This window comes from Chinchilla lanigera, unplaced genomic scaffold (assembly GCF_000276665.1).
Source record: "Chinchilla lanigera isolate Chin_1 unplaced genomic scaffold, ChiLan1.0 scaffold00051, whole genome shotgun sequence".
In the NCBI taxonomy this organism is placed as follows: Eukaryota; Metazoa; Chordata; class Mammalia; order Rodentia; family Chinchillidae; genus Chinchilla; species Chinchilla lanigera.
The window spans coordinates 7,654,340-7,673,328 of NW_004955452.1; the positions used below are offsets into that span (position 1 = coordinate 7,654,340).

General features: G+C 48.1%; 2 protein-coding genes and 1 long non-coding RNA gene across 3 annotated transcripts in view; 2 read left to right on the plus strand and 1 right to left on the minus strand.

Annotated features, from left to right (window-relative positions):
* The window catches only part of Trnau1ap (tRNA selenocysteine 1 associated protein 1), a 17,451-nt gene extending 8,625 nt beyond the window's left edge, over nucleotides 1–8,826 (plus strand). Inside the window, exons 7-9 of the mRNA XM_005394958.2 lie at nucleotides 4,627–4,789; nucleotides 4,985–5,018; nucleotides 8,554–8,826. Coding sequence (XP_005395015.1) covers nucleotides 4,627–4,789; nucleotides 4,985–5,018; nucleotides 8,554–8,690 — 334 coding nt within the window. The 3' untranslated portion in view covers nucleotides 8,691–8,826. The remainder of the gene's footprint in view (nucleotides 1–4,626; nucleotides 4,790–4,984; nucleotides 5,019–8,553) is intronic.
* A 937-nt stretch (nucleotides 8,827–9,763) lies between these two features.
* Nucleotides 9,764–13,072, minus strand: LOC102018152. The gene is made up of 5 exons (XR_262660.2): nucleotides 12,852–13,072; nucleotides 11,421–11,478; nucleotides 10,900–10,971; nucleotides 10,258–10,376; nucleotides 9,764–9,893 (listed from the first exon to the last, which is right to left on the minus strand). It is a non-coding gene; the product is annotated as an uncharacterized LOC102018152 (long non-coding RNA).
* Nucleotides 13,073–18,847: 5,775 nt separating this feature from the next.
* Rab42 (RAB42, member RAS oncogene family) overlaps nucleotides 18,848–18,989 on the plus strand; it is a gene marked incomplete in the record, with an annotated part of 3,107 nt that continues 2,965 nt past the window's right edge. Inside the window, 1 exon segment of the mRNA XM_013519491.1 lies at nucleotides 18,848–18,989. Coding sequence (XP_013374945.1) covers nucleotides 18,892–18,989 — 98 coding nt within the window.

An 18,989-nucleotide genomic window follows, 5' to 3' on the forward strand; every position in this document is an offset into this window, starting at 1 on the left:
ATATATAAAATCACCATTGTAGCTGTTAGGCTTAGGTAGAAAACCCTTTTCTAGGTAGAAAATCCTTCTTCCCTTACAGGTCCAAGTAGGTTCCTGGTGCAGATGTAAGACATCTTTTCTCTGAATAGCACCTTTCATCCTTTAGCCAAGGCAATAGTTCTCCACTAGAGATGACTTTGCCCACCTCTGGATATTGGCAATCTCTAGAGACAGTTCTGGTTATTAAAACTGGGGGTGTGCTAGTCGCATGTAGTGGGGCCATAGCCAGGGATGCTACTAAACATCTACAATGCATGGGGCAGCCCCCACAACCAAGAATTACCTAACACCTCCCCCAAGGTCAGTAGTTCTGAGGGTAACAAATTATGCACCAGAAGTGCAAGAGTAGCTGGACTCTTTAAGAATTAATACTTGAGATGAGGGTCTTGTTATGTAGTCCAAGCTGCCTTGAACTGTACGTAGCCCAGGCTGGCCTCAAACTTGCAATTCCACCTTGGCCTCCTGCATGCTAGGCTTATAGGTATCCACCACCCTAAAGACAGTTTTAACTGTCATTTTTTTTGTTTTTTTTGTTTGTTTTTTCTGGTCTTTTTGAGACAGGGTCTCAATATGCAGTTCAGGCTGGCCTTGAGCTCACTTTGTAGCCCAGGCTGGTCTCGAACTCACAGCGATCGTCCTGCCTCAGCCTCCCAAGTGCTGGGATTACAGACGTGCACCACCATGCCCGGCTTAACTGTCTTTAACACATATAGATCAGCATGTATTCCCCCAAGAATACATGGAAGCTCTACTATATGTGAAACAAGCCTGGGCTCTGACTGCCACTCCTAGCTAAGAGGAACCACAGGCTCTGAAGAGCCTGTCTTGTAAGTGCCACCAAACATGTAGAGACAGGCTGTGCCACCATGTGTCACTGGCTGGTTTGTAAGGAGAACTGTGACAGTTAGAACAGGGAGATTTTTTTTTTCAGTGCTGGATTGAACCCCATGCTTGCTAGGCAAATTCTGTACCACTGAGCTACATCCTCAGTTCCTTTTTAAGATTTTTATTTTGAGATAGTCTTGTTAAATTGTCGAGGCTACACTAGAACTCTTGATCCTTCTACCTTAGCCTCCCAAGTAACGGATTATACGTATGTGCCATAGCACCCTTCAATAAATATATATTAATTTATATATTTATATATAGGTGTTTGGGGGTTTTTTTAGTAACTGTAGAAGTCTTTTGTGTATGTTCTCTGTCCAGCAAGTCCTTTGATGTTGACCATTTTGGCTGTTTGTGGGGTAACCAGTTTTTCAGTCAGTGACCGCGGAGTCCTCACAACAGGCCGACTGTGAAGATGGGGCTACAAACAAGAGCAACCAAGTCCTCCCTGAGTGTGCTGTGTAGTGATCTGTTGTGTCTCTCCATCGAATATGGTGGCCAATGATGGGTGCCGGCCTCATAGCTGGTGCCCTCAGCCTCTAGGAACGGAGGTGACCTGAGTTCCCTTGGACAATTTGACGGTAGCAGCTGTGTGTAGAGAAACCGCAGAAATGTGCACAGTTGCCCACAGGGGACAAAAGCAGCCCCAGGCCAGGGAGACTGTGCCCTCATTTACCCCAGTGTATAAGGGGGTAGTGGGTATTCTTGGAGTCACAGAAGGGGAGCATCTGACCTGGTGCTAGGCAGGGTGTAGGCGTCTCTGCTGGAGGGCATCCCCGAGCCATTCCTCTCCGGAGTAAACACAACAAGCTAGGTCTGAGGCCATCAGACATTCTACCTAGCAGCTCTGGCTAAGTTCCGCTCACTGAGCAGACACGGGACTCAAGGAATTTATGAAGAGTTCATTCAGCTTGGGAGCACTTGCCGTTCTGTAACGGATTTATTTGTAGCATACTCGGCTCCTGCGGATGGCTTGGTTTCCTGTCTGTCTTGACTAGAGATTCAGTGTACCGAACACAAGGAAGCAAGTGTGTTCCACTCTGTGACTGTTAGGATTCTCCTTACAAACCAGCCAGTGACGCGGGGTGGCACAGCCAGTCTCTGCGTGTTTGGTGGCACGTACAAGACAGGCTCTTCAGAGCCTGTGGTTCCCCTTAGCGAGGAGTGAGGTCAGAGCCCAGGCTTTTTCATGAGACTGTCGCACGAGGTTGTTATGGTGTGAAAGACAAGGGTCCTTTGCAGGCTTGGCATTTTGTTTTTGGTTAGCAGTGACTGTGCCACTGTGTGTTGAGAGGAAAGCTTTATACCAGCTCAGAGCCTCCACCCTGGTGGGTAAACAGTGTGGTAAAGACTGGCACGATGTTGTAAACTTGCCACGGCAGGTGCTGTATGCAACAGTGTATTAGGAACACAGTCTGGCATTAGGAACAGTTAAGTCTGGCTCAGTGTGGTATTGGTCTTACAGTTAAATCTGGCATGGTGCACATCTGTAATCCCAGCATCTGGGAGGCTGAGGCAGGAGGATTGCACATTCAAGTCCATCATGGGTAACTGCACTTCAGTGAGACTCTGTCACAAAAAATAAAGCCCTGGGTTCAATCCCCGGTAGAGGCTTAGTGTGAAGGCGCTGAGTTCAATCTCCAGCAGGAAAAAGGAAAATGCCTCCTTCCGTCTGACTGCCGTGCCCTGTGCCTGGTGCAGTACTGGGCAGTACAAGGCGCCCTGGCCTTTTAAGACCCAGTATTCTTATCTATATGGTGGGAATAATAAAATGTAGCACTATTGTAGAGCTGTGCAGTACTTCAAATAGTTGAGCAGAGGTGAACACTTGGCAGTCCAGTCCAAAAATGAGCGTCAGAAATGGAACAGACACTTCTCAGATGAAGCAGTGGAACAGCAAATAAATTTATATAGAAGTTCAACGTCACCAGCCATTTGAGAGATGCAAATTAAAACAGCACTGAGATTCCATCTCACCCCAGAAAGAATGGCTGTTATCAAGAAATCAACCAATAATTAAAGTGCTGGTAGGGCTGTCGGGGAAAGGGAACGCTTCTGCACTATTGGTGGGAGGGTAGGCTGGTGCAGCCACTGTGGAGGTCAGTGTGGTAATTCCTCAAAAAGCTAAAACTAGAGATTCAGTTCTACCCAGCTGTACTCGTTGGTATCTTCCCAAAAGAATTAACAGTGTCGCACCACAGAGATACATGCACACCTATGTTCGTAGCAGTACCGTTGGTGATAGCTAAATCTTGGAAACAGCCCAAATGCCCATCAACCAATGAATGAATAAAGATGATTTGGAGTACTACACTCCTATACAGAAAGATAAGCTTGAGATATTGCTAGCTAAATGGATAGACCTTGAGACCATACCAGAAACAGACATACATGTAAATTCCGAATTGTTTCTCTAGTGTGAGAAACTAAAAAGCATAAATAAGGATCAGAATGTATAATAGATACTGGGAAGTGGAAAGAAAATGTTTAAATGAGAAGGGGAAGGAGGGGACAAGGAAAAAAATGGAAACAAAGCTTTTATAAGTAAGGAAGGGAGCCGGGTGTGGTGGCGCATGTCTATAATCTCAGCACTCGGAAGGCTGAGGCAGGAGAATTGCCTGAACTACATAGTGAGACCCTGTCTCAAAAAGAACTCCCCTGCAAAAAAAGAGGGGACAAGGGGTTGAAGGGAGAGAAGAGGATGGGAAAAAAAGAATCAAGATCTATCATGTACAGGTACCAACTCCCTATGACCAATGTCACAATGTTATCGTTATGTATAGCTAAAATGTACCAATAAATAAAAGATAAAGGGTTAGCACAAATCTCAAGTAACTACTCAAATAAATGGGATCCATGTTTAGGGTTGTAGCTCAGTGAAAGAATTTTGCTTAGCAGGTGTAAGGCCTTGGGTTTGATGATCCCCAGCACCTCCTAAATCATCACTACAGTAATGGTGATAAGGCTACTGCAGTGGTGGTTCTTTTGGGGAGGGGTGATTAGATATTCTGTAGTTTGAAGTGCTTCTTGGATGATCCTAAATCAAGATTCTCTAGATCATTTTACCTGAGCTCTTGCAGATGGCAGAAAGGTCTCCCAAGATCTTGAGAAGGGAGAGAAAAAAAATTGTCCTGACAAGATTTGTGAAGAGAAACAACAGCAAAAAGGGGCCGGGGACATAGCTCAGCGGCATAAGTGCCTGCCTGGCGAGCGCAAGGTCCTGAGTTCGATTCCCAGTACATGGGGCGTAGGGGAAGAGAAACATAGGCCAGGCCTGGTGGTGCACCCCTTGCCTGTAATCCCAGCACTGCGGCTGAGACAAGAGGGTCTCTGAGTTCAAGGCCAGCCTGAACTGCATGGAAAAATCCTGTCTCAACAAAAACCAGCATAACTCATGTGACCCTGCTTTAGCCCACACAGTACTGGGATTACCGGCGTGGGCTGCCCTGCCCAGCTAAAAGTACTGATAGAGTCTAGAGACCGATTGCCTGGGTTTGAGTCTCTTACTAGTGGTATGATTGTGGCGCAGTTATTTAACCTGTATGGAGTCCCTCACCTGTAAAGTAGGAACAGTGGCCTGCTAATTGTGGGGTTGTTGTGAGGATTAAATGTAACCATTATGTGAAGCAGTTAGAACAGCCCCTTGTCACAGAGGAAATATGCAAGCGTCTGCTTACATTTATTTTTGTTTGCTAATGTAAGGAGCCGCATAAAGCCAGTGGAATACAGCCAGATGTACAGTTATAGCTACAACCAGTATTACCAACAGTACCAGAACTACTATGCGCAGTGGGGCTATGACCAGAACACAGGCAGCTACAGCTACAGTTACCCGCAGTATGGCTACACCCAGAGCACTATGCAGGTATTTCTGTCTTGGCAAGTCTGGCCCTTGGGTTACGTTTCCCCTCTGGGACAAGTCATTCTCTGGCATGGGACTGGTAACAGGAAGCTGGGGAAAGGTGGGGAAAGCTAAAGCGACAGTCCTGTTAAAAAACCACGGTGATCATGGGCTAGGCTCCCACCGGGCTGCTCACTCGCCTCTCTGGTCTCTTGACAGACATATGAAGAAGTCGGCGATGATGCACTGGAAGGTAAGAAAGAATCCACTTTTATTCCTCTGTCAGCTCTTACCAGATGATTGCCTTGTGGCTCGCACTGTTCCTGCACCTGGGTGGTGAGGAGTGCAAGGTAAACTGTGCTCTGGAGGTTAATTCACATCCGTGTGAGAGACAAATGCGGACACAGAGCAACATGTGACCAGGGTGTGTGTGCTGTTCCCAAGGAGCCCATTACTCCCTAGATATGTGGCACTTCACCCACAGCCCTCCTTCTGCCTCAGCCTCCCAAGTGCTGGGGTTGCAGGCGTGTGCCACCATGCCCAGCTAACAAAAACAATTTTTTTAAGATTTTTTTTTTTTTTTTGGTGCCAGGAATTCAACTCAGGACCTTGCACTTGCCAGGCAGGTGCTGTGCCACTGACTTATATCTGGCCCAGTTCAGAAGTTCAAAATCTCAATTTTGGAAATTGTTCAAGGGAGATTTGGAGGAGCTCGGAATGGTGGCACACACCTACAGTCCCAACACTGTAGGTGATAGGGATACCGAGAAAGAAGGATCACTGTGAGTTCAAGACCAACCTAGACTGCATAGCAAGAGCCTGTCTCAAAAAGGAAAGAAGAAAAAAAAAAAAAAGGAATTTTATGGGAAAAATGTATTCTGTCAGCAAAATGTCCTTTAGATTACCTAAGCCAGACGTGGTGGCACACACCTGTAATCCCAGCATTTGAGAGGCTGAGACAGGCCAGCCTAAACTGAATAATAAAACTGTCTCAAAAAAAAGAAAGAAATAGATCAGCTTCACGCAGAGATCAAACCTAATTCTTAATAATTTCAACACTTTCATGTGTATATCCTCAGCTGACTGTAACAGCAGGTGGCATAGTCACTGGACAAAGGGAACTGGCAATCTAGAAAGTCCATTTGTTTGTTTTGGTTTTTGGTTTTTTTCCGGTACCGGGAACCGAACTCAGGACCTTGTGCTTGCCAGGCAGGCGCTTATGCCACTAAGCTAAATCCCCAGCCCCTCAGAAAGTCCATTTGTTCCACTAAGGGCCACATAGTGACTTGGGGCAAAGTCTAGTACACTCTCCTGAGAGACACTGCCTTTCTTTTGAAGATAATTAACCTACTTACAGTATCAGTGTATAACTCCTACTTTCTCAGCCTCTTTGTCAGTTGTAACAGCCAGCATGTTTTGCCACATACATTGCTTGTGACACTATGATGTATGTAAGTGTAGTGCTTGCCTAGCCTTCACAGTACCCTGGCTTCAATCCCCAACATGATAAAAACCAAAAAAAAATTACATAAGGAAATATAAACATGCTATTTTAACAGAGTTGTACAGAGAAACAGAACCAATAGGATGTGTGCATCTATTAAAAAAAATGTATGTACAGAACTGACTCAGGTTTGTAGGAATTCCCAAGTCTGAAGTCTGTGGCAGGCTGAAAACCCACATACTAGTTGATGTCACTTGGCTGACATATGTGGGGTACCACTGGCAGAATGAAAACTCAGGCTGGATTTTCACAGTAAGTCTTGAAGCAGAATTCCTTGAGAATTCGTTTTTTTCCTCTTAAGGCTTTCAACAGATTAAATAGGGCCCTATTTGCATTACTGAGGGTAATTTCCTTAAAGTCAACCTATTGCAAATGTCAGTCATGTCTATAAAATACCTGCACAGCAACATACAGAAGGGTCTTCGACCACACAGCTGGGCCCCAGAGGTTAGCCAAATTGACACCTAAAATTTAATCGTCAACGTGATTGATACGAACAGTCAAAAGCAAACTAAAGCCAGGCATGGTGGCACACGACTGTAATCCCAGCACTGGGAGGCTGAGGCAGGATTGCTGCAAGTTCGAGGCCAGCCTGGGCTAGAGAGTGAGTTCAGGGGCAGCCTGAACTATACAGCGAGATCCTGTCTCAAAAAGACCAAAAAAAAAAAATCAAACTAAAATATACTGTTTCTGTAAAAAGTTAGGTCATATCCTCTGGGCTTCTTTAGTTGGTGGTGTTTAATACATCATCTTAATATGTAGCTCACGCTGGCCTCCATTTTGAGATTCTCCTGCCTTAGACTCCCCAGTGCTGGGATTGTAGGCGTGTGCCGCCGTGCTTGGCTTAGTTCATATCATTTGTGTCAGCAATTCTACTTGAGGTTTTCATCCTGAATGGTAATTATCTATGTGATAGGTTTAATAAATAATGGTGACCTTTAGGGTGGCCCTGAACCTGAGACCCTCCTGGCTCAACTTCCTAATTAGCTGGGAGTACAAGCAGTCACTGTCAGCTGCAGTGACGCAGCCGTGTTTTGTTTTGTGGTCCTGGGGAATCAAACCCAGTGCTGTACAAACTGAACTACTCAACTATATCCCCAGCCCTTTTTTTAAATTGCGGGGTTTCAGTAAGTTACCCAGTTGAGGTGCACACTTCTGATCTTACTGCCTCAGCCTTCCAAGTAGCTTGAACTGCAGCACCACACCCAGTGATTCGAACCATTTCTAAGAAAGGCATGTTTTTTTCCAAGAGTATCAACCCTCAAAGCCTGACCATTACCAGTCACTGTGTATCTGGTCCTCCACTGCTGGTCACCAGGCATCCACTTTCTGCTTCTTTGGACTTATTTTAGACATTTTAAATAAGTGGAATCGTGTAATACAGTCTTTTTCCTTGCCAGTACTAGAGACTGTACGCAACGCCTTGTGCATGCCAGGCAAGCATTACCACTGAACCGTATCCCTAGCTCTGTGTGGTATTTTTAAAATTTGTTTTTGCAGCACTGCAGATGAACTGAGGGCCTCACACTGGGCCACTTCCCCAGCCTTTTAAGTTTTGAGTTTCGCTCTTTAGTTGTCCAGGCCATGCCCAGCCTGCTGGGCCTGCTCCCTTTGCTTAGCCGGCTCGTCCATACTGTAGCCTGTGCTGGTAGTTCATTCTACTTGGAATTGATGCAGGGGCATGTTACCACTGACTGAGCTTACTCCTGCCCCTGCTTGTTTTTTGAGATTCTTGCCCAGGCTGGCCTCCAACTCACAGCGATCCTGCCTCAGCCTCCCATGCCCCAGCATACCCAGCTCCCCAACCCCATTTTTTGATAGGGTCTTGCGCAGTTGCTCAGGCCTCAAACTTGAGATCCTCCTGGTTCACTTTCCCAAGCTGGATTTAAAGGTGTGTGCCACCTCACCTACCTTCAAAACCCAAATTTCAAGTGAAGACCAGGGCAGAAAAACCAGGGTGTGACCAGAGGTGGAGGCATAGCTTTTAACAGATGTGGAAGGAAAACCCAGTATCACTGAATTCTTTCTTCTTTTAAGCTACTTTAAAACCCAGCGCCTCTGCCCTGAGCTACCCAGCCCTTCTTTAATTCACTGAGGGTCTCAGTCACCCAGGCTGAGCTGAGCTTCCCAATGCTGGGATGAAGTGTGGGCTCGGCACCGATTTCATCCTCCCCACCTTACCCTAGGAGAGGCCTGGAATAGGAAGCTAAATCCAAGCCACTGGTGTATGTGTTCAATGCTTATTCCCTCAACTTGCCCTGACCCCAGCCTTGCTTTCTCCCAGACCCCACACCACAGCTGGACGTGACAGAGGCCAACAAGGAGTTCATGGAGCAGAGTGAGGAGCTGTATGACGCACTGATGGACTGCCACTGGCAGCCCCTGGACTCGGTGTCTTCAGAGATCCCAGCTGTGATGTAGCTAAGACAAAGGCCAAACCAGCATGGACTGTGGGAAGAGGAGGCTTTTTTTTTAAATGTGAAAACTTTTACCTTTTCAGAAATTATTTGTAAGATTTTAATAACTTTCCTGATACTATGAGTATTTCCACAATGCATTTTTTTGTTGTTTATTTTAAAGAGTGAAAGGATAACATAATGGGGGGGCTTAACCAAATTACAAAGTGGTAGGAAATTATCAATGGTCATTGTTTTACATATTGTTATCTACAAGATAGTTTCTCAGGAAAACAAACACACAAATAGTTACAGACAAGAGGTAGGAGGTTATCAGTAGTTGTACTATACTTTGGTATCTTCAACACAGTGCACTTTCATTTGAGTCATTTGAGCAGAAACCAACTGTCAAAGTTTGTGAACAGCTATTTCATGGTTATTCACACTTGAGCAAAGTGTAAGGATTAGCCAGTGGATCATGGGCCTGTTTTCCAAAGCCCAGTGTTCAGGGACACCTGCTGCATGTCAGCATATGGTATTTTAGGGCAGCACACCCCCAATAGGCTGATTCCAGCTCTAGCACCCAGGATAAAGGGGCACAGACCAGTGTGAGTAGAAACTGAGTAGTCACAACCTACAGCACCCTGGAACTGGGCACTGTGGCTGGAGAATCACCTGCAACAGTACTGACACCTGTGCCCCAAGGCTTAAGACCTTGCATTTGCAAGGCCTGCTGAAAGCTATCCTGTGTCCACAGGGCCTCACTCAACTGCATTAAATATTCAACTCACAAGAACAGTGGTAGATTAGAAAGGGCAACATGGTAAAGATCTGGCACCAGACTAGACCTTCATGCCAAGGATAACATTCTACCTTTCAACTGCTTACTTAATTGGCCCCTCCTGACAGATTTGTGGCTTTTGATAAAAAAAAAAAAAAAAAAAAAAACAACGAACAGTAAACCAGATAGGTGTTGGCTCCCTATAATCCCAGCACTAGGAAGGCTGAGGCAGGATCGCTTTGAGTTCAAGGCCAGCCTGAACTAGTGAGACCCTGTCTCAGAAATTATCAGTTTTAATTAACAGTTTGACAGACAAGGTAGTTCCAAAGTCTTTATTGATCAACCTGTAGTCACAGTATGTTCACCATAGCAAAAGTTCTTTACAGAACTTGCTGGTTGTCATCTACATCTGTTCATCTTTGCCTGTCTTCTTTCCCGTGGACTCCCCTGAAAAGAAAGTGTGGGCCTGTGTGTTAGTGATGCCCTGATTAATCACCACTGAGGCTCTTTCCTAAGCACTGGTCTCAGTCCCATATCCGCATTTCTCATCCACAGATGTCCACTCAGATTAGGTTTCATCCTGGACCAGTGATCTGAAGCACCTAACCTACTGGTTTCTAGTCTCTGAAAAATTTGCAGCTCATTCCTTGCTCCCCAAGGTGCAGAGCTATTTCCTTGTGCCCACGACCCTTAACATAGCCAAACTCAACACACCAAGCTATGTTATAAATAACAAACATGGCGCCCAGGTCAAATGCAAACCTACAGAAAGGCTGTACCCTTTTATTATAGGCTCATCTCATTTACTCACCAAACTCTAGAACAGTAACCACAGATGCTGGGCGAGGTAGTAGTGTGCGACTGCCTGCCCAGCAGGCTGATGCTGAGGCAGGGGACTGCAAACGCCTGGTCTGGAGTGAGACCATGTCTCTTTAAAAAAAAAAAAAAACCACAGGTGAGAACACGTTTATTGGTTACATGGATTAAAAAAATAGGAACTATCAAGAGATAAGCACCTCAAAAATACAGTAATTGGCATCTGCTACATCAACCGCCTGCAGCTTGACATTCGTCTTGTATCCTGTAGTACTGGGGGCAGAACCGAGGCCTTCTCACTAACCTGTATCCCAGCACTCTATTTTGAGACAGGCTGGGGGGGGGGGAGCAGTCATTTTGAGCTACATAGTTCAAGGGCAAGCTGAACTATAGTGAGACCCTGTCTTTAAAAATACACACACAACCTCAGATTATCTCCACCTTACAGGGGATGAGGAAAATACTTCAAAGACAATTCAACTCTGTTGGAAACTAGCCCACATGCTATATATCAGACTATAAGGCTGTGAGGCCAGCTTCAGCATTCCTTTTCCTCCTTTACGACCACCAAGACCAGTGTTCAGATCCGATGGGAAAGGGAACTGGAGGGTCAGGCCGTCTTCCCTATCAGCCTTACCTTAGTCTAGGCACAGCTCCAGAGACAAATGGTCTCTTCAGCATCAGCTACTGCCAGGAAATCTGGGGATACCTATAGAACAAATACAGTGTGAAAGCTTCGGTCTAAACCAAGGTGGGCCGGGCATGGTAGCACACGCCAGTAATGCCAGCCCTCAGGAGGCTGAGGCAGGAGGATCGTTGCAAGTTCGAGGCCAGCCTGGGCTACAAAGTGAGCTCAAGGCCAGCGTGAACAGCATAGCGAGACCCTGTCTCAAAAAGACAAAAAATACAGAAATAAACCAAGGTGGATCAGTTCACCACCACCTATGCATGTGCAGTGAGGGGCTGCACCTGGACTCCAGCCCAGGTGCTGTGCCTTATAGGAAAGGTGAGTGGCAGCCACAGGTATTGGGTTGACCTGAGCTGTCAAAGTCTCTCCAGGTTGCTCTCGCATGCAGTTGGAGATCCCATGGCCACGCCAGCCACAGCCCTTGGAAACATGCTGTTCTGGCAGCTCCCAAAGTCCCCGAAGAAACCTACCAGGTCTTAAGCTTGTAACGTTCTCAGTCACCTCCATGGAGTCTTCCACCTGGCACAGCTGCAAAACAAGCACAACTGTCAGGATCTTCTTTCCTTTCCTCAAGCTGCCAAAACCACAAAGGTTTACGTGGCACTGGTTCTCATACTGTGCCTTAGCTTTTTCAGGGCTGTGACCCAAAGCATTGCCAGGCCCTGTGCCACTAATCATCTCGGGATGTGTTTACACCACCTGTCCCTCCACACAGGTTCTTGGGCTCAGGAAGTTACTTCTCCAAAGCCTTATTCTATCAACTCTACACGAAACATGCCAGTTTGAAGGAAGGCTGCCAGGGCCGGAGATATAGCTCAGCTGCAGCTGCACAAGCTCCTGCCTGGCAAGCGCAAGGTCCTAAGTTCGACTCCCCTTATCGCCACCCCCCCACTAAGAAAGTAAGGCTGCCAGCGATCCATGGCAGGCACAGTGGAACTGTCTTTCCCCAAAATGTTGCAGATCAGTTACAGCAAACAGAACGGCGACCGTCAAGGAAAATGTTACTCTGGGCTCCTTTTTGACTGCAGCAACTACAGGGAAGCAGCTGCAGCTTCGATAAGGGCCACCGAACAATTAAAGACACAAGAACTGAAACCAAATTGCTGAGCCACTGACCTAAATCCTATATAATTACCTACCGGAGACCCCAAAACGGGAAGTACCAGCCATCCTACGCCCCAAAGAGCCATTTACCCGTGTTTGTGTGGTACCTTTACAGTTCCATTTGTGTTTTGCAGTAGCGGGGCTTCACGCTACAGCCTCCGCACGTACACAAGCTCTCTGCAGTGTTACCTCCAGCCGTTTTTCCCCGGACAGCGTGGCTGGCTTTGAATTTGTAGTGATTCTCCTGCCCCGGCGTCTTGGAAAAGCTAAGGCTACAGGCATGCATTACAGCACTGTACTTTTTTTTTTTTTTTTTTGCCTTTTTGAGACAGGGTCTCGCTATGCAGTTCAGGCTGCCCTTGAGCTCACTGAGCAGCCCATGCTGGTCTCCAACGCGCCAACGATCCTCCTGCCTCAGCCTCCCAAGTGCTGGGATTACAGGCGTGCGCCACCGCGCCCGGCCGCACTGTACCATTTTAAAAGTCGGGAGACTCAGGGCTGGAGGTCTAGCACCGTAGTAGAGCTCTTGCCTAGTGTGCTCCAGGCCCTGGGACTCATCCCCAGCACCGCAGGTCAAGAGGGTGATTCTAAAATCTGGCCTTCTGAAACGCCTGTCTTTACTTCCACCAAGGTGTCCTCTAGGTCACCCAACTAATAAATGTCACAGGCCGATTCAACTGTCCCCCCACCCCGAATTAGGTCGTCTCAGACCCTGGACAGACACATCCGCAGCCCTCAGCACCCGGGATACAAGTCCTCCACCCTTTCGCGTGCCCGCTCGGCCTCGCGTCACTCACCCACTGGGCTGCGTGCTCTCAGGCTGGAGGGCGCGGCGCCGCCTAGACCTTTTACTGCGCACGCGGCAGGCCCGGCTCCGCGCCGCTCATCCTGCAACCTTGGGACGCAGAACTGCCGAGAGCGGGCCGGTGGTGGCCAGCTCATGGTGGGGGATGGGCAAGGAGCTAAGACCCCTACACACACAACCACTACGAAGCGGCCAGCAGAAAAGGCCCGAGAACGCGCGCAGGGCCCTTATATAGGTCCGCTATTCGACCGACTGCGCCTGCGCCTTCCGCGCGGAGCCGCTGGGAACTGTAGTTCGCGCGCCTTGACCCCGCCCCACCGAACGTGCCGGCCTGGCCGGGCGGCGACGCAGTGGCGTCGTGTAACGTAAGTGGCTTCCGTTCGCGTGGAAGAGACTTGTGAATTACTCTTGTATCCTGGAACATTGAGGTCCGTTCCAGGGCCCCTCCCTGAAGCAACCCGCCCTGCCCTCAGACCCATTCCCTGGGGCGACTTTGAGTTAACCCTGTGCACTGGGAAGGGCGGAGCCCCGAGCGCTGCGGGCTGGGCGGGAGCTGAGAGAGTCGCTTCGGCGGCGGACGGTTCTGGGGGAAGCAGTGAGGGCTGGGCTGCGTTATTTGTTTGAGGCTTCGCGGCGCGCCTCGTCCGCTAGTACGTAAATAACTAGTAAGCGCCACCTCTTTCCTCTGCGCTCGGTTACTTACGTAGAGTTCAGAATGATCCCGGGCACAGGAATCATAATTATGCCGTTTTTACACATAAGGAAAGGTTTGCACAGCTGGCAAGGGAGGATCCAGGTCAATCCCGGAGACTGCCCGCATAGACACTGCCGCGTGCTCTTTGGGGCCCGTGGAATGAACAAGCGGCAACACAGTAGTAGTTACCTAGGGTTAAGCACCTATACTTAATCTGTTAATTTTTGTCCTTACACCCTTAAAAAGTAGGATAAGCAGACGGAGTGGTGCGCACCAGTAGTCCCTGCACTCTGGGAGGGTGAGGCAATAGGGTCGAAAGTTCAAGCCCCCCCCTTTTTTTTTTCGGTACCGGGAGTCGAACTCACGACCTCACTCTTGCCGGGCAGGAGCTGTGCCGCTGAGCTAAATCCCCAGCCTTGTTCAAGTCCCTTTAAGTCCTATCTGCCCACCGCTTTGTGCCTGAAGCTCAATCCCCAGTAGCACACAAAAAAGTTACCTAATAAAAATATAGTAACAGTTATTGTTACAGTTTTTGTCTTTTTGAGACAGGGTCTCACTATGCAGTTCAGGCTGGCCTTAAGCTCACTTTGTAGCCCAGGCTGGTCTCGAACTCGCAACCATCCTCCTGCCTCAGCCTCCCAAGTGCTGGGATTACAGGCATGTGCCACCACACCCGGCCAGAGCTTGGTTATCAACCGTCAGAAATAGTTCTACTGATCATAGCCATATATCTGTATTTTTATTGCAAGCTTGGGCTTTCAAAAGATTGACTTTTGATAATTTTACTCCTCCAAAATACCACCATGCCATCAACGGGTAACAACAAAAATGTGTGATTGGGTTAATTGGGAGGCATGTAGGTCCGTACTGGCCGAGTTTTATTTAGTACTTCTATGGAAGCATCAGTGGAGCCCTCATGGCTCTGCTCAAGCTAAGCATTCCATCAGGGATCTAAAACCGAGTAGCAAGAACAATACTGTAAGTACCCAGGCAAATGGATCTATTGTGCGGCATGATGGAGACATGTGGGAACCCCAACCTAAAATGGAACGTGGTCCTCCTCAGCCCTCTTCGCGGAAGTTCATGTCAGCATTATGTACATCCTGTACGTGCTTGGAAGGGGTCTTACCCTAAATACGGGAGCAGCACTCAACTCTCTTTTTCCATTAATTCTACTCATTCCACACAAGCATGTGTTCGTCTTCCTTATGTCATCACGATCAGCAAAGCACATTAAAATGCTTCTAAGTTCCTGTGTAGGTGTACTAATTGTAGTTATTATACCTGTTTAAATATTTCAATTGGGCCGGGGATATGGCTCAGCAGCACAAGTGCCTGCCTGGCAAGTGCAAGGTCCTGAGTTCGATTACCGGCACAAAAAAAAAAAAAAAAATACTTCTATCATTCCAAAGATAGTGTATATATTCTTATACAATGAGCAGGGATCTGGATACCTGTTGACTGTGAAAAACCATGGCAGCAAACCACAGCCGCTTACATGTTGCACAATTTTATAGATACAATTTTATAGATTTAATAAAATGTGGCAAGAGATTTATAGAGATTCTGATTGCAGTTATATTAGAAATTATTAACATCATGGCCACTGCAGCAGTAGCTGGAGTAGCCCTTCGTCAGTCAGTACAAACTGCTCAACTTGTGCAAACGTGGCATGAACGTTCTGATAAGTTATGGCAAATTCAGCATTCTACAGGTAAAAAATTGGCGACTTGGGCTGGGGATTTAGCTCAGTGGCACAGCGCCCGCCTGGCAAGCGCAAGGTCGTGAGTTCGGTTCCCGGTACCAGAAAAACAAAACAAAACACCCAAAAAATAAGTAAAGAAAGAAAGAAAGAAAGAAAGAAAGAAAAACTGGCGACTCACATAGCAGATCTGCAACAAGTGGTGGTATTGTTGGGAGATCAATTAGTTTACAAAAACAGTTATGGCTTAAATGTGATCAAAATAGCTCTTTTTGTGTTACTCCTCATCACTATAATAATACAATTTTCCCTTGGGAAAATGCTAAAAAAAGTTTTATAGAAAAAAATATTTGAGACATTTAACAACAAACTAGAATTACTACAAGGAACTGATTAGTTACAAGCTGTGGGCAAAGGAATACAGCATTTGAATCCTTTAAAACAATTACATTTTTTCCAAACATCTACCATCGTTCTGTGGTATTATAATTGTTCTTTGTTCCTTTTTGTAGTCTGGAGATGCTCAATCAGAAAACGCCAGGAGGGCTGGGGAAATAGCTCAGTGGCATAAACACCTGCCTGACAAGTGCAAGGTCCTGAGTTCGAGTCTCAGTACCAAGAAAAAAAAAAAATAGAGTAAGAGAGCCTCATAGGACCCTCATTCCTCCAACTCAGAAAATGCCAGGAAATAAAAACAAATCACAGCCTTCTCGTACTTCAAAAGATTGCAGCAAAACAATAGCCGGGCATGCTAGTGCATGCCTGTAATCCCAGCTCTTGGGAGGCTGAGGCAGAAGGATCTTGCAGGTTTGAGACCAGCCTGGGCTACAAAGTGAGCTCAAGGCCAGCCTGAACTGCATAGTGAGACCCTGTCTCAAAAAAAAAGATTGTAGCCACACAAAGGGGGAAATGTGGAGAAGGACATTCTATAGTTTACCTTTCAGTGCATAACCTGTATGGGACTTAGAGCCTGACCAGGCCATATGATTGTTCTGGAGGAAGTCTAGCAAAAGCACTAATGTAAAAGGAAATGAAAGCACGACCTTCGTCCCTGTGGAAAGCCACTGGGACAGCACGACATGCTTTGCTGAGACATGTCTGAAGGAGTGGTTACATGTCGGCTAGGTGAGCCAGAGCCCCTGGGATAACTAAGCTATATTGCCCTCACTAATCTTGTTAATCATTCCTCACATTTCCCCCATTCTTGCTTTATGTTAGGAAATCTTAATAAAGGCTAATTGTAATCGAGGCTTCAGTCCTAGAGGCTGTGGCCCTGATCCCATAACTTTGTCTCTGTTGTTTTTCTTTTCATGCACTGCACCTCGTTTTCGGGACCTGTCACCCCACAGAAACCGACACTGCCTGGTATTCTTTGCTGGACAGCGCAGACAAGCGCAGGAACTTGCTCTCTTCCCCCGGGTCTCTGTTCGCATGTCACTTGCTCAGGCCATCCTGTCTTATACAGCACCAGCCACCCTTCAGACTATTGTCCTGCTTGTTCTTTATAATTCTGTTCCCTGAGGTCACATTCTGCATGTGTAAGTCTTCTCTCTTCCTTATTAGAATATGAACTCATTAGAATACGAACTCCACACAGCAGGAATTTTTTGCTGGGATTACTGGGGGTTGAACTTAGGAGCTTTGCACGGAGTAACATTCCCAGTTCTTATTTTTTGATTTTGAGACAGGGTCTCACTAAGTCATTATGTTGCCTAGGCTAGATCTGAACTTTGTCTTCCTGCCTCAGCCTCCTAGAGTGCTGAGACTGCAAGCATGCCCCAACACACCTGTTTTAAGAGCAAGCATTTTGGGGCTGGGGATTTAGCTCAGCGGCACAGCGCCTGCTGGCAAGCACAAGGTCGTGAGTTTGATTCCTGGTACCGGAAAAAAAAAAAAAGAGCAAGATTTTGCCCCCCCCCATGCTATATATGTGCCTGGCATATAAAAGATGGCCAGCACTTATGGGAATAATTACCAAATGAACTGTGGCCATAACTAAGAAGTGGCAACTGGACCTACCACCCAGCTGTGCTAATGGAAATACGCATAACCTCAGCTGCTGTGTCCCACAGTTCCTCCACATCCGCCCTGCAAGGGCCTTCATCAGGACTGCCTTGGTTAGCAGAAGATCCAGAGTTCAGGAAAGGGAAGTGGCTTGCTCCCTGGGTTGCACAACGAATCCATAACACGGGTCAGCTGACATCTAAACTGTGGGTCTGGTGTCAGATGCAGTGGAGGCAGACAGGACCCCAGCCTGCAGCACGGAAGCGGGAGGAAGTTCAAGGAGTTCAGTGCTGACAGTGCACTGCCTGGCCGGCTGACCAGCAAGGCTTCAGGGAACGCTGGGTTCCAGCTGATTTCCCAGCTGTTTCTTGCTTCTGCCGTGGCCCAGGTGCCCTGCCAGAATTATTTTTGAGAACGGATGAAATGCATGCTCATGGAGTTTTTAGAATCATCCAGAAGAAACCTGGGTTTTTCCAGAAACCCAGAAACAGAAATAGAAGCCAGGCATGGTGGCACATGCCTACAATCCAAGCACTGAGGAGGCTGAGGCAGGAGGATTGCCTTGAGTTCAAGGCTAGCCTGAACTACATAGGGAGAAGCTGTCTCAGAAAACAAAAGAAAATAAATAGTAATAGCGAGCAAAATGTTGGCCCTGGGTAGACTTGGAGCCAGCCTCCGTCTTCCTTAGGATTCTTATGATCCGTCTTCCTTATGATCTTAGGATTTAGCTTCTCTGAGCCATGGGTCCTTCACCTAAATGTGGGCGGAATAAGAGACCTAATGATATGAGTTTGCTGTTGTTAGAGCCCGGCATGGTGGTGCACACCTGTAATCCCAGCACTCCGAGGCTGAGGCAGGAGGATTGTTGCAAGTTTGAGACCAGCCTGGAAGACAAAGTGAGCTCAAGGCCAGCCTGAATTGCACAGCGAGACCATCTCAAAAAGACTACCACCCCCCACCAAAAAAAAAGTCTGCTGTAGCACTTCCCAACCAACCAAGGAAGCTGGTCCAGCCCACCCGCAGGGCGCGGTGTTGACCAGGGGGCTGTTTGGGACCAGAACTCCAGCCTTCATGCCCTGCGTCTCAAAGCCTGGCTTGCAAGGCCGCGTGCCTGCCTTAACCTAGCCCCTAACCCAAGTGTCCTGGTTGGCACAGGGCCTGCCTCGAAGTCCCCTTTTGTGGCATCAAAGGTGTAAGGCAGGCTGAGTCCGAAGTGGGCCGTGCCGCCTGGACTACCCACACCTCTGAGACACCGCTGCTCTCCACGGGCACACGATGGCCAACCACAGAGCAAAAACAACGGATCCTTTGTCTTCACGAAGGTCGGGCGCCAAGCCCGCGGGCGGGCGGGCGGGCCGTGTCTGTGCTGCCCCTCTACCAGGCTGCGCCCAAGTCCCCGTGGGGCCCCGCTGACCCGCACAGCCCGCGTGGACGGCAGAGGGGCTGCTGATCCCCGAACCTGGACCTTGAACGGGAGGCACCAAGCGGGGCCGATGGGGCTCAGAAAGGGCTGCCCGGGTGGGCGGGGCGCGGGGGCGCGGGGATGGGGCGGGCGCGGGCGGGGCGCCCTCGTCTCCCGCTCCCTCCTCTTGCGCTTTACTCCCTTCGCCCGGCGGGGCCCGCGCGCGGGCCATGGAGGCGCGGAGCCGCTGCTACCAGTTTCGGGTGCTGCTGCTCGGGGACGCGGGGGTGGGCAAGACGGCGCTGCTGCGGCGCTACGTGGCGGGCAC